General features: G+C 42.4%; 1 protein-coding gene across 1 annotated transcript in view; it reads left to right on the top strand.

The window, feature by feature from the left end:
• The window catches only part of LOC137436829 (estrogen-related receptor gamma), a 58,562-nt gene extending 43,408 nt beyond the window's left edge, over window positions 1-15,154 (top strand). The window contains exons 6-8 of the mRNA XM_068130977.2: window positions 9,698-9,859; window positions 10,241-10,510; window positions 14,198-15,154. Coding sequence (XP_067987078.1) covers window positions 9,698-9,859; window positions 10,241-10,510; window positions 14,198-14,442 — 677 coding nt within the window. The 3' untranslated portion in view covers window positions 14,443-15,154. The remainder of the gene's footprint in view (window positions 1-9,697; window positions 9,860-10,240; window positions 10,511-14,197) is intronic.
• Window positions 15,155-16,080: the final 926 nt, after the last annotated feature.

Below are 16,080 nucleotides of genomic sequence, written 5' to 3'. Positions count from 1 at the left end.
GGTGGATTTACTGGTATGTTTAGGGTCATTGTCATGTTGCAAGGTCCACCTTCGGTTGTGCTTCAACTTTCCGACAGATGGCCTCACATTATCCTCAAGCACCCTCTGTTACAATGAAGAATTCATAGTGGATTCTATGATGGTGAGCTGCCCAAGCCCTGATGCAGCAAAGCTGCCCAAACCCATAATATTTCCACCACCATGCTTTACAGTTGGTATTAGGTTCTTGTGATCAAATGCTGTCTTTGGTCGCCACACATGTCTTCTGGTACCTTGGCCAAATAGCTCTACCTTTGACTCATCTGTCCAGAGCACATTGTTCCAGAAGTGCTGGGCTTTGCCTCGGTGTTCATTGGCAAACTTTAGTCTTGCCCTGATGTTCTTTCTGGACAGCAAAGGTTTCCTCTTGGCACACCTCCCATGTAGATCAAATTTGTGCAGCCTCTTTATAATGGTAGACTCGTGCACTTTGACATCAACAGTGGCAAGAGCTACCTGTAGGTCCCGTGATGACATTCTGGGGTTCTTCGAGACTTCTTTCAGCATCTTGCGGTCTGCTCTCGGGCTGAACTTGCTTGGGCGGTCTGGCCTGAACAAGTTGGCAGTTGTTTGGAATCTTCTTCACTTGTAGATGATCTTCCGGACAGTCGAATGATTGATTTCAAATTGTTTGGAGATCTTTTTAAATCCCTTCCCAGACTCGTAGGTATCTTTAACCTTCTTTCTGAAGGCCTCAGAGAGCTCTTTTGATCTCGGCATTGTGACGCCGCACACTTCAACAACAAAGAGCAAACCAAACTAAATGTCTGAAGTTTAAATAAGACAGGTTCCTCCAAGATTCTCTCGAACGATGTTCTAATCATTTGCACCTGAGCTGGTGCACCTGATTCTAATTTTAGGTATTTGAAGTAGTGATAAATGTAGGGGTGTACTTACTTTTTCCACATGCAAAATCGGCATTTATGTTTATTTAAATTATACAATGGACTACAAAATGTAAATGTTTCATGATATTTGTTATATTATATCAACTTTATCTATCAATATTGTTGAAATGAAGATCAAATAGCTGTATGTTGAAATGTGTTGAAAAAGTCAAAACTTTACATGGAGTAATTACAAAGTAATAATTTACTTTTTCACGTGACTGTGTGTATATATATATATATATATATATATATATATATATATATATATATATGCAGTCACGTGAAAAAGTAAGTACACCCCATGTAAAGTTTTGACTTTTTCAACATATTTCAACATACAGCTGTTCGATCTTCATTTCAACAATATTGATAGATAAAGGTGATATAATCATGGAGGGGGAGGGGGGAGGGGAGGGGGGAGTGGCCGGAGGGGGGAGGGGAGGGGAGAAGGGGAGGGGTAGGGTGGAGGGGGTAGGGTGGAGGGGGAAGGGAAGGGGGGATGGAGGGGGAAGGGGGAGGGAAGGGGATGGCCAGTCAACAAGGACGTTGCAGTTCTCATGGTCGGAGAGCAGCACAACAATCGGACATAGTCCTGCATATTCGCAACAGCACGAAGCGGATTTTGGAGACTCACCGATCCTCTGACGTCCTCCAGTACCGGCGTTGCCGGGCGGGGGAAGGGAGACCCGTACATTCCCAACCCGTACATTCGCCCTCTCGACTCAAGCTCACTCGGACAAAAGCCTCGCACAAATTACACCGTGAAGGCCCAATGGTCATGTCTATGCCACAAATCACGGGCGCACTGAATTGAAAATATATAGAACGCTCATACTCCGTGAAAAGTGAAGCCGCCGTGTCGCTATCTTGGTCAGCACGACTCGACCAACTCGCTTCGCGGATCTCGTTTTGTGCGGCAAGAAACTGCTCCAATCGGTTACGGAAGGGTTGTGGAAAGACGTTTCACAGCTGTTTCAAAGACATTTAATTCATATCGCACAAAATCGATACAAAACACGATCGCATAAAAGGTGAAGTGACGTGTGACGGGATGGAACATCACGTGATCGCTCTGAGCGAATCAGTCTGGCGGCGGGAATGGAACATCACGTGATCGCTCTGAGCGAATCAGCGAGCTGCTCTGGAACCGGCTGAGATTAGCGGGTACTTCGCTGAAATGCGCTGAGGTAAATATGAATAAAAAATATGGATCGTCAAATATTTTGAGTTCGGCCATGTTCGTCCCACGCTCAATGGCCATGTCTATGTCAAATATCAAGCACGTAAGCCTCTCCGTTTAGGAGTCTATCGGTAACATTACACACACACACACACAAACTGTGTTTTATATATATATGTATATATATATATATATATATATATATATATATATATATATATATATATATATCAGTCACTATGCGACCTTCATATCATCAGTGGAGAACCGCCAGCAAGGTGTCCCATACAGCTGCTGCTGCACCTTGCTGGGAGCGATACGCACCGCCTGCCACGCGGTGACGTTATCTCTGGTATCCACTCATCATATGGAGTCGACCTGGTTGCGGTTGGGAGTTACTAATGATGGTATCTGTAATCCGGTTCTCCAACCTAATGAGCGGACAACATGACGTCATCGCCATGCAGAGAAGGGAGCATGGCGATGACGTCATGTTGTCCGCTCATTAGGTTGGAGAACCAGATTACAGATACCATTATATATATATATATATATATATATATATATATATATATATATATATATATATATATATATATATATATATATGTATATATATATATATATGTATATATATATATATATATATATATATATATATATATATATATATATATATATATATATATGTATATATATATATGTATATATATATATGTATATATATATATGTATATATATATATGTATATATATATATATATATATATATATGTATGTATATATATATATATATATATATATATATATATATATATATATATATATATATATATATATATAAATATATAATATATATATCAGCAAAAGTACCCGGCGTTGCCAGGTAACAATGAGTTGCTTCCTGATGGGAATATGAATGATGCGGGAGGAGAGGAGGAGGAGGGAAGGGGGAGGGTAAGGAGGAAAGGGGAAGGAGCGAGCAAAGGAGAAGGGGTGAAAGGGGAATGGGGTGGGGGAGGGGGGGGAAGAGAGGGCGGGAAACTGTGAGGAGTAGGGAAGGAAAGGGAGTGGAGTGGGAGGGGAGAGAGAGAAGGGAGGGTGGAGGAGAGAAGAAGGGAGGGTGGAGGGGGAAAGTGGGGAGGGGTGGTGAGCGAGGAGGGGGAGGGGAGAACGGAAGGCCGGTGGAGCGAGGAAGCGGGGGGCGGGAGGGGGGAGTGACTATAATCGCACAAAAATGTTAGTCAATGAAAGAGTGGGGACTTGACAACAAAAAGGCAGCTCTGTCTGCTGTAATGCCATGGCTTGCAAAAGCAGCCTGAATAGTGTTCACCCAGTGGTGATTCACCTCGTTAAGCGTATTCAAAAAAGGTGTTTGTGATGAAATATGATGTAATGTCTCGAGCTGAGTGAAGAGACGATTTGGGCGAAGGGACGACCTTGAGGGAGCTTACATGAGTTGTGTCCATTCGGTGCGCGGCCTGGTGGCATTCTGTAACCCAATGCCGAGGCTATTGGAATTTAACAGGAACGTAATTGCTTGCTTGCAGGAAGCTAGAAGGAGATGTTTGTTTGAATTGCTTTCTTTGTAGTACTAATGATCTACATTCTGCCGTGTTGTAGGATGAGTAGAGATATAGTTTAATAAAACCTCGTTTCTTGGAAGAGATCTGAGTTTTGTTTTACAACAGTGTTATAACACACCCAAACTTCCCCGACCTTGTGACAAATTTATTAAGTACACAGGTGTTTCTGACTTCATTTGTCGAGCCCTCAGCAGGTGGCGTAAGCACTCCAGCAAGCGCCCCAACAAAATGGGTGACAAGGAACGGCTGGCTTTGCAAGAGATAGCAAACTGATTGCTTCTGGTTGAAATGGCCGAGGAATTTTAAAAACAGATCGCAGTTACAGTGGAGAGACACTCTATCCCATGGAAGTGTGAATGGAATTAAGTAAAAAATAAAAAAATAAAAATTCAAAAAGGGTGTTATAACACACCTAAACTTCCCCGGCCTTGTGACTAATTCATTAAGAGCCCTGACGAAGCGGCTTTAGCACTCCAGCAATCACTCCAACTAAATTGGTGATAAGGAATGGCTGGCTTGGCAAGCGATAGCATGCTGATTGCTTCTGGTTGAAATGGCCGAGGAATTTTAAAATCAGATCGCAGGTACAATGGAGTGACACCCTATCCCATGGAAGTCTGAATTAAGTAAAAATTATTATTAAGTTAAATAAATAAAAAACAACTAACCCCAGAATGAGAATCACAGCCTCACTTAAATAAATGCATATATACACTTAGTTATAAAATCGCTCGATTATGGTAAATTTTGTCAGATTTCACTCCAGATTTGGATATTATTTACTCCACAGCATCCACTGTAGTACTACTACATATTCATATCCGAATCCCGATTTTGATGATATACTTCAATTATGTAATGATTATTATCGATCGTGTTTCCAAGGCAAAGCACGTTTTAGTAGGCCGAAACAAATGGCAGCTTAAGAACCCAGCGAGGTGCAGTGGGCTGACCAAGATGGCGGGCCGCCGTATTGGTAAGCCACCACATCGTTTTTTTTCCTCTTATGAGCACCTCGTTATTCATCTTCAAAAAGGGTGTTATAACACACCCAAACACCCAGTGTTCATCCTTGCAATCTGTTGGAGTTCCAGGTGTATGCATGCAAAGTTTGGGGCCGCTAGATTTCATGGTTTTGGAGTTATGGAGGAGACGGACGGACACTGCCTTTTATTATTATCGACTAGCTGAATGCCCCCGGCGTTGCCCGGGTTCTTTTTGAATGAATTTAATTTTCTGTACATAGGTCTGACGTGAGCCCAGTATCAGTTGGTGCTCAACGATTCCTTGTTCTTTCTTCTGTCGGGCCCCGCGAGATGCAATCATTGAAAGCATGTGTTGCAATCAGTCATATATTCCTATTAAATGCATAAGTTGTACTTGAAGAGAATTTTGAAAGAGGAAGAAGATTTATTGCGCAATGGGCCCAGCCCAGCCGAGGCGGCCTCGACCGGCCTCGCCACCCAGCCTATAACCTTCCCGGGGCCCGTCCCGACATTTTTAGTTTCAGAGGTTTCCTCCTATCTTTCACCGTTCAGGAGATTAGCGCGTGCAGACAAACAAACAAAAACTTTCTTTTATTTATATATAAATAAGTATAGATAGAAGATAGATAGATAGAAGATAGACTAGCAAAAATACCCGGCGCTGCCAGGTAACAATGAGTCTCTTCCTGACGGGAATATGAATGAGGGGGGAGGAGAGGAGGGAGGGAGAGGAGCAGAGGTGAGGAGGGAAGAGGAGGGAAGGGGTGAGGAGAGGGGAAGGAAGGGGGAGGGAGGGAAGGGGTGAGATGTGAAGGGGTAGGGAGATGGTGTATGCATGCAAAATTTGGAGCTGCTAGGTTGCCTAGTTTTGGAGTTATGGAGTAGACAGACAGACAGACAGACGGATGGACGGATGGACACTGCCTTTTATTATTATAAACTAGCTGAAACCCGTGGAACATCCACGGAAGGGAGGATGTGGTGTATGGATAGAGTGTACCATTATGGATGGCATAGGGGATTTGCTTGTCCGAGTAAGAGTTAGGAAGAAAGATGAGAATGAAGAGTGAGTATATGAACAACGATCGCCGACACCGGCACAAATGCATGCTCTGGATTGTCCACTCAGTGGACGGCTTGCTTTCGCCTTTGCCTGTCCAATCAGCGGACGGCTTGCTTCGCCTTCACCCAGCAGACGCCGATACGATGGCGTCGTAAGATGGCATCGTATCGGCAGTTAATCGGATGCTTTTGGGCCCCAACGTCGGCTAATTCAGATTTTTCGAGTATGTCTGTACGTGATAAACAAAGAGCGCGGTTCGTAGATCATAAATCCATTAGTGCCGTGGGCATCGGGTCACTGGGTGCGCCGTAAAAGGGATAACAAAATCGAGTCCTTACGCTATTATTATATAATAGAAGATTATTAATAAAGGCCTCAAGACCTATTCAACTTGAATTAAAAAACGCGACATTTCGGCTATTCAAGAACACATTTGTAACCTGTCAATCAAAAAGGAAAATGTTTTGTTGATCGTCTTCTCAACAAAACGTGTCGACAAAACCAAAGGAATATTCAGGATTTTCACAAAATCACGACAACTTGAAAGATACGCCAAAAACCTGAGGTGAATTCCGGTGATGCAGTCATCTTCTTCATCTGCGCCTCATTTTCTTCATGTGAAAATGAATCGATTTAAAATTCCATAGAACTGTGTCGTTTATGTATATTTTTATTTTATTACATTCACGTAGTTTCACATTCTTGACTTCGTGGGGCTTCAATCTTTTGTGGTTCAAAAAAATAAAATAAAGATGGATTCTTCTTCATCGCATCGCATCGCATTCTCTTCCTGTGAAACTGTTTCATAGAACTGTGTCGTTTATGTACATTTTTATTTTATTACATTCACGTAGTTTCACATTCTTGACTTCGTGGAGCTTCAATCTTTTGTGGTTCAAAAAAATAAAATAAAGATGGATTCTTCTTCATCGCATCGCATTCTCTTCCTGTGAAACTGTTTCTCCATTTAACGTTTCCAAAATCAAAACTTCAAAAACTTCTTCACTTCGATTCGAAAAAACTTCAAACTTCAAAAAACGTTTCCAAAACGTCACTCCATTTAACTTTATTAAAATGACGATAAAGACGTTTCCTTATATATCCTAATTTAAAATGTTCAAGGGAATAAAAAGACCATTTGGTTCACACCACCCATGTTCACACCACTCGACTGTCCAATCAGCGGACGGCTCGCTTCGCCTTCGCCCAGCAGACGCCAATACGATGGCGTCGTAAGATGGCGTCGTATCGGCAGTTAATCGGATGCTTTTGGGCCCCAACGTCGGCTAATTCAGATTTTTCGAGTATGGCTGTACGTGATAAACAAAGAGCGAGGTTCGTAGATCGTAAATCCATTCGTGCCGTGGGCATCGGGTCACTGGGTGCGGCGTAAAAGGGATAACAAAGTCGAGTCCTTACGCTATTATTATATAGATATATGTATCTATATAATAATAGCGTAAGGACTCGACTTTGTTATCCCTTTTACGCCGCACCCAGTGACCCGCTCGCACTATTATATAGATACATATATTATATAGATATATATATCTATTATTATATCTAGATATATATATCTAGATATATAATAGATATATATATCTATTATTATACTATTATTATATAGATACATATATAGATATATGTATCTATATAATAATAGCGTAAGGACTCGACTTTGTTATCCCTTTTACGCCGCACCCAGTGACCCGCTGCCCACGGCACTAATGGATTTACCATATACGAACCGCGCTCTTTGTTTATCACATACAGCCACACTCGAAAAATCTGAATTAGTCGACTTTGGGGCCCAAAAGCATCCGATTAACTGCCGATACGACGCCATCTTACGACGCCGCCGTATTGGCGTCTGCTGGGCGAAGGCGATGCGAGCCATCCGCTGATTGGACAGTCAAGTGGTGTGAACATGGGTGGTGTGAACCAAATGGTCTTTTTATTCCCTTGAACATTTTAAATTAGGATATATAAGGAAACGTCTTTATCGTCATTTTAATAAAGTTAAATGGAGTGACGTTGCGATACTCGGGGTGCGTTGCATAAATCCTCGTAACTCAGAGAGGTGTAGCAGGTGGCGAGACGTAAGGAAGCTTAAAGATAACGAGCTGAAAACAGACGAACAATATGTCAATCTCTTTCTACACCGAACGGAAATAAAAGTATGAGAGCGGGAAGGCATGGCCTGAGCACTTCGAGCAGAGAGGACTGATTGGACTTAACTTAAAGAGAAAAAATTGGAGCTTAACGGAAGAAGAAGATCCCATGAGCGCTCCCCTATGCCATCCATAATGGTACACTCTATCCATACACCACATACTCCCGTGGATGTTCCACGGGTTTCGGCTAGTATAATTATACATAAATACATATATATATATATATATATAATTAATTAATTAATTCTGGGTTTTACAACCGTTTTTTATTTTTTATATTTTTATATTTTTATATTTTTTTGTATACAACATCGAGGCTCGTGAAAGAGCTAACATTAATCACACAAAAAGTCAAACCGACACATAAAACACAAAATAAGGGGAGCAGTAGACAAGATGGGGAGAGAGAGGGAAGGACACAAACACAACATTTGAGAGCAGGGACATCGTGAGAACTGTGGGAGGGAGAGGGCTTGGGGGGAGGTGGGAGAGGTAGAAAACATATGGACACTGCAAGGACTTCCAGGAAAGAAGTTGGAATTTCAAAAAATTGTATCTGGGGTGAATTAGCGAGGGTAGAAAAGATCAAGGTTTTGGATGGGGGAAGATAAGAGATGGTTGTGAACAGCTGATTTAATGACCTGGAGGGAGGAGTGGGATTGAAGGGAGTGGGGGAGTTTGTTCCAGAGGCGGGAGAAAAGGGGAATGAAAGAGTGAAGGTGAGCAGAGAGTCTTGATTTTGGCAGTTTAACCATAAGAGGGTTGCAGGCAGATCTTGTGCGACCTGTAGGAATATTTAGGGGACAGAGCACAGAGAGAGCTGGGGGAGCAAGGCCGGAGAGGAGTCGGTAGAAGACAGAAAGACCACCAACCTGCCTGTGGTGAGTGAGTGAAAGGCCCGAGGAGTTAGCTTCATTGTAGGAGATTCCAATGATTCTGAAAGCTTTGGTTTCAACAGCATGAAGCCGAGCTAGGTGTGAGGCAGGAGCACCGGCCCAGAGGGGGGAACAGTATTCCATTGAGCTGCGGATGGAAGTCTTTTCTCTACCAGGGCCTATTACATCACCCTATCTTTGGGTAGGGAATCATTTGTTCCTCTTGCCTGTTGTTTGTGTCCATTATGACATCCTTAAAAACAGTAAGTTTCCGCTTTAGAATGTTTTTCCATTTTGCTTGACTGCTAGGCAGGCAGACAGTAAAAAAATTATCTCACTCCTCCCTGTGCATGTGCGATCAGGACGAATTTAGAGCCAATGTACTGTAAAACGAAACACTTGTCTTTCCATTCATGTTGTCATTTGTGTTCAAAATATAACATTCAATTTAAGTAGGCTGTTCCTCCATCATAAACCGATAGGATGGACAGACAGAGAGACAGACAGACAGACATGAACCAACTGCTTAACCCCTTACAGTATGTTCAGTGAAACTTAATTTGCAGACATGTTTTTGAAATGTCTTTTTACTGGAACCTATAATGTGATATAAGTGCGGCAGACATTTGTTCATCACCATTCACCAACCGGGAGGCCGGTCAGGATGTGTCAGATGTCACCTCTATAAGCTGAGCGTGATGTGTTTTGAAACGTTGCTCATTTGGCATCACTTGCCAAGCTTGCAGGGTATATCAACCTTGAACGCCATCACATACCCAGCTCCCTGGTACATCGGCAGCAAGCCTTTCAGTCCACCTTCCTCCACAGCAGTTTGATTTGTGAATTTATTTGTTTACATTATGCTTCTGAAGACCTTTTTTTTGCATTTCCCTCTTTGCTCTCAGTAAACCGCGTGATCTCACACCTGCTGGTTGCTGAACCTGAAAAGATGTTTGCGATGCCGGATCCCACGGTGCCTGACAGCAGCGTCAAAGCCCTCACCACACTGTGCGATCTTGCTGACCGCCAGCTTGTGGTTATCATCAGTTGGGCCAAACACGTACCTGGTATTTGTATATGACTTACGTTACCATGCTTCTCACTCATATTTAATTGGACAACATAAAGGTGAATGCATTTGGTGGCAATAGCAAAAACATCAGGTTGAGATAAAAACTCGGAAGATAAAGGAATTGAGAATTGCAAATAATATGATAATTACTAGTTAACATTTGGGTATCATTCGTACGATCCCAATCCCTCCCATACATTGCGTACGCACCTGTCTGAACCGTGCCTTATTTCATCTGAATCCCAACTGCTGTATTCTACGTTCCTGTTTCTGCTGCACATTTTGTGTGGTGTAGCGTTTGTGAAGAGTTGCCTCTCTGCAGGTGTATCATGTTATAAGAATGCCTTGTGCCATGGCTTGTACCAACCACCCTTAGGCTTCTCAGCCCTCTCACTGGGTGACCAGATGCGACTCCTCCAAAGTGCCTGGATGGAGGTGTTGGTGCTGGGTGTCGCATTCCGTTCTCTGGCACGTCCTGGAGAGCTTGTTTTCGCTGAAGACTACGTGGTGGATGGGGAGTTTGCACGGAGGGCTGGCCTGGTCGATCTCACAGTCTCGCTGCTCCAACTCGTTGCTAAGTACCAGATCTTGGATTTTGGACGTGAAGAGTTTGTTACACTGAAAGCAATTGCCTTGGCCAATTCTGGTGAGGAAAGTGGGATAAAAGATGTGTACTTTTCAATTTATTAGAGTGCTTTATTTGAAAGAAAACCCCCAGTTTAGAAAATGGTTTAATTATTCAATGCTCAAGGGTTTTAAAAGGTGCTTTCGTAGTTTCGCAGAAGTACTAATGTTGGTAGCACCACATCATAGACCGTCGGAATATGGAAGAAATTTGAGGGGAGTGCAACTGCAAGGATGTATCAATTCTGCTCACAATTGATGAAGAAAATGGTTGCGGATCGATTCTTTATCTTCTCCAAAGGCTGATGCCATTCTCTGCATCACATTTTGACCTGCCGCAAATATAAACGAGCTTTGGCCTCTTGTTCCTGAAAATAATTTTCCTTCACTGCGTCAAATGGCTTATTGTACTAATTATCAGGATGTCAATTGAGTTTGATCAGTGAGATACCAAAGTGGTACTTATAACAGAGTTTAGGTTGTCGTGGGAGCCAGATTACCTATCAATGCAGTGCAATGCCATCATTCGTGAGAGGTAAATCGTGCCTCGATTGAGACCATCCCGTGAAGGTGCTTTCTCTCCCACAATGTGCAAAGTAAGCGTCAGATTGGGTAATGCTATTATAGTGGTGTGATGCACGATGCTTTTGTGACCTCCCATGCCAGTTTATTACCCCACGCGTGTAGCATCAAGTGGGATTAAGTAAGCAATTGCATCTCATTCCATCAGTCTATTCCTACGATCGTGGAACTAATTCATTTCAAATGAATATTATATTTGGAACACTGTGGAACACGAATCGGAACATGAATCGGAACACTAACCTGCAATTTGGCAGTACTTTGGCTCTGAATTTTGCAAATCGTACGACATCTCGTCCCGAATGCGCATGTGCACAGAGGAGTAAAGTAATTGTTTTAAACTGGCGGTCAAACAAATTGAAAATCATTCCAAACAGGAAACTTACTGGATTTAGGGATGTCATAAGGGACACAAACAACAAGCATGAATAACTAATGTAGTATGTTATATGGGGTAGTGTAAAAGATGGTGCATCATCGGTAATAAACTCCTGAAGTTTGCCATTCCCAAAACCTTCATTTTAGCAGTACTTGGGCAAATGTTTTTGCCGTTTTGACAAATCAAATTTGCCTCGTGCTTTGAGGGTAGGTTGTCCGAGAATAGTAGGCAGAAGGTTCAGCTCTGGACTTTCATATGACCCATTGGCTTTGTATGGTTGCAATCATACCTGTAATACAAAGTTCATGTACAAAGCTAATATAGATCGTGCTCGGAAAAGCAAAGCAAGAGTTTAAAAGAGCATGTTCTTTTTCTCAAGACTGCATGGGGTGAGGCGTTCTATGAACTCTCTATTTGTTCTATTTTAGTTGATTCGCTACTGACGTTTGCTACTCAATTCAGTCATTTTACAAAATGGTGGACGTGGACTTCCACAAAAAGTGGACGGAGGTTATGTTTTAACGCCTGTTTCCCTGTGTTTTTTTTTTAGCTCACATGGAACGAAGTTCAGGGGAGCTTATGCGATGCCGTTTCGTCCGTCCGTCCGTCCGTCAGTCTGTCAGTCCTTCCGCCCATAAAAACTTGAAACTTCTTCTCCGAAACCGCTGAAGGGATTGTGACCAAACTTGGCACAAATGATATTCGTTGTGTTGTGACTAAAGTTTGTTCACGGCATTTAAAAAATCGGGGTCTAAGGGGGTTTACCGGGGTCAAAGTGGATCTAGGTTTCACCCTCCAAAATAGGAATTTGCTTTTTTTCTCTGAAACTACATACACTATTTCGATGAAACTTGACCACAACCTTCATGACCCATGATGTACCGAAGTTTGCTCACAGCACTAAGAAAATCGAAGTCTAAGGGGGAGTATGGGGGGTCAAAGTGGGTCCAGGTTTCTCAGAACTGGTTGCTTTCTTCTCAGAAACTACAAAAGCAATCTCGATGAAACTTCACCACAACTTTCATCACCCGTAATGTACCAATGTTTGTTCGAGGCATTAGAAATTTTGGGGTCTGAGGAGGTATACGGGGTTGGGGTAGGAGTGTTGGGTTGCCCCCCAAAATAGATATTTTTTCGTTTGTTTGTTTAAAGTCTTATGATGATGTTAGTATGATTCTACATGCTGCCCAGTCTTCCAGCAACCATTGAAATTGGTTTAAAATACCTTCAGTCAGTGCAGTATACTGTTTATTCTACCAGGTGAGCACTAGGGGTGTTGCCTCTATGTTTTTCTTCCCTTTTCTGCCAATGTCCGATCTGTATCTTGGAGCCAGCTCTGACTTTTGGAATGAAATTTTGCCTCAATAATGGGAATAAAAAGTGTTTTATTCCCATTTTTCCCATACTTTTATTCTCATACTTCTTTTTTTTTTACCTTGACCTAATTTTAAGGTCATGACTTAATTATTGATAATTTAACATTTTTCACCATAACTCGACTACGGTTTGTGTGATCGGAACAAAATTTCCCTTGTTACATAGCATAGAGTAAGGCAACTTTATGATTAATTTGCATCATATCCCTCTGGTTTAAAGGTCAAGGTCAAATGGTGGTCTGAAAAAAAAAACGCTTTTTTTTTGTCGTCACTCAATTTTGCCAATGCGGAATCCCAAAGACGGCATGGTCTTGGAATAATAGGGTACTTGATTCTTACATCATAATAGCGTAAGTGCACTGAAGTTGTGCACCTGATATTTCATTTGTGTCTTTGACCGACTTTTTTTCAGATTGTGACCTAACAAAAGACACTTTTTTGATCATAACTTGAATAATTTTCCTTTGATTTTAATGAGATTGAGTCTTTTGGATACATTGTAGATGGTAACACATTTTTGTAATTTACACTCTCTATCGCTAAATGTTGAAGGTCAAGGCCATATGGCGGTCTGAAAAACAATGTATGGCCATCATTGGACTGCGGGTGCTGGGGGAAGCTTACCCCCCCCCCCCTTTATTTGAATACAGAGAGGTTCGTAGAGGAGGTAGAACACTGAATGACTCAGGACACAACAGAACAAATGGAGAGAGAGAGAAAGAGAAAGAGAAAGAGAAAGAAAGAAAAAGAAAGAAAGATGGGGTAAACACCAACAGTGGAGTTGAAGAACAAAATAGAGGGAGACTTTAACAAACAATACATGGGGGGGGGGGGGCAAGAAAGGACTCATGGCATGACAGGTTGGATGCAGAAGGAAGCTCTCAGGAAAGAAAAACTGTAAATTTGGAAGGAGTGCTTGGGGATGGGAGGGGTTAACGAGGATATAAAATATCATGGTTTTTGATTGGGGATGATCTGAGATCGCGATGAACAGCTGTCTTGAAGACTTGGAGGGAAGGTGGAGATTTAAGAGAATGTGGAAGTTGGTTCCACAGGCAGGAAAAAAAGAGGAAATAATGAGTAGAGGTGAGCTGTGATCCTGGATTTAGTTAGTTTCACCAGAAAATGGTTTATGGTGGACCGTGTGTGCCCTGCAGAAACCTCAGGGGGGGGGGGGGCTTCGAGGAGAGGAAATAAAGCATGGGAATGAGCAGAGGGTGCCCTTGGCGATTGCTTTGTAATTGTGGATATCTAGTTTATTATTAGGTGTGTAGGGGGAGGGGGTGGAGAGGGGGTGGCATAATGGAGCATTTAAAGTTGGCTAAGCACATGTGTAATGCAGTGAGCTCCACATTCCACTTGTGTCCTGCAGATGCAATGCATGTGGAGGATGTAAACGGGGTGCAGAGACTGCAGGATGCATTGCACGATGCTCTTCAGGACTTGACTTCCACTGACCATCCTGATGACCCTCGGCGTGCCGGACGCCTGCTCATGACATTGCCATTGCTCCGGCAAACGGCCACTCGCGCTGTGTACTTCTTCTACACAGTCAAGCTTGATGGCAAAGTTCCTATCCACAAGCTGTTCCTGGAGATGCTGGAAGCTAAGATATAATATCAGCTGATAATATAATTTGTCTAAATTAATATGGCGCCAAGTTATTTTTCCTTGTCATCTGAATGTTGTCATGTAAATGTTCCATTTACTGTTCTGATGTACTTGTTTTCTAGATGTCTGTTTGTCTCTTTCTGTCTGTCTGTCCCTCCATCATGAAAGTAGATATTTTCATGTACAGAGACCAACGATGAACATCGAGTGGATTTGAGTGAAAGGTTTTTTGGCTTTGATCATCATGGGCTCATCTCTTTTCCTTCTCACTCCAACATAAAACAATGGCAATTAAAAAAACACAATTGACATCCAAACTTTCTTTAACCACCCACAAACTCTAACAACAAACAACACAACAGGCATTTTAAGGCCCACAAACTCTAAGCTGTCTCATAATGAAGTAGCTTATGGCAGAGGAGGCAAACATAATATGGGATGAAAGGATTTGAAGGAATGCTTGTTCCTTCATAACAGTGCGGTCTTCCTGACAAGATGCAGCTATATCCGGATACAATGAACAACTAATCTCTGGATTATTGAGGCAATTTTAATTTATAATTACTCTGTTGTTTGCTACATGTATTTCCTGAAAGGTTTGCAGCAACACAGCTTATCTTGAACTATCTCTGCATGTCTATTTTGCTTTTCCTTGGTCATTTAAAAAAACCATATGTTGAAAAATCATGACGTATATAAATATATATATGTATATACAGTGCCCATATAAATTCTACAGATGTAGTTGATCCCTGGTGTTGGGCTAGCGGCTAGGGTGCCGGCTTAGGATCCCAGGATCCTGGGTTCGAATCCCGGTCGATCGCTGAATTAACACCAGGGGGGTTGACTCAGCCTGTCATCCTTCCGAGGTCGGCTAATTGAGTACCAGTTCACTGGTAATTCCCTGTTTGTCGCTAAAGGCGGCAAAAAGGGTTGGCATCAGGAAGGGCATCCGTCCGTAAAACATTGCTTCAAAAAGGGGACCGAAAAACAACAACAACCACGGTTCCCGAAAAAGGCCAACCCCCGCTTGCGGGGAAAAATGGCCTCTAAAGGTGGTTTTTATATAAATTCTACACCCCCTTTCAAATTTTTCACCTTGTGTTGCCTCAGCCGTGAATTAAATTGCATCAAACCAGACTTTTTCCACCTTCATTTACACATCGGAACCCACAACTTCCAATTGAATAGCAAATTCTACAAATTTCATAAAATTAATTAATAATACAAAACTAGAATATGTTGGTTGGACAAGTGTCCACCCCCCTGAGTTCATACTTGGAGGAAGCTCCTTTGACAGCAATTACAGCTGTGAGTCTGTTGGGATAGGTCTCTGCCAACCTTTCACACCTTGATTGGGCAATATTTGCCCATTCTTCTGGACAAAACTGTTCAAGCTCAGTCAAGTTGCATGGGGAACATTGATGGACAGGAAACTTCAAGTCATGCCAGAGATTTTCAGGTGGATTTAGGGCACGGCTCTGACTGGGCCACTCAAGGACATTTATCTTTTTGGTCGTTAGCCACTCCAGTGTAGTTTTGGCTGTGTGCTTCAGGTTGTTGTCATGCTGAAAGCCCAATTTCAGCTTTCTTACAGAGGAAGGCAGGTTTTCCTCTAGCATTTTTCTGTGTTTTGCACCATCC

Source organism: Myxine glutinosa, chromosome 11 (assembly GCF_964187855.1).
Source record: "Myxine glutinosa chromosome 11, kmMyxGlut1.1, whole genome shotgun sequence".
Taxonomy (NCBI): Eukaryota; Metazoa; Chordata; class Myxini; order Myxiniformes; family Myxinidae; genus Myxine; species Myxine glutinosa.
This window is presented reverse-complemented; position numbering and strand designations above follow the sequence as displayed.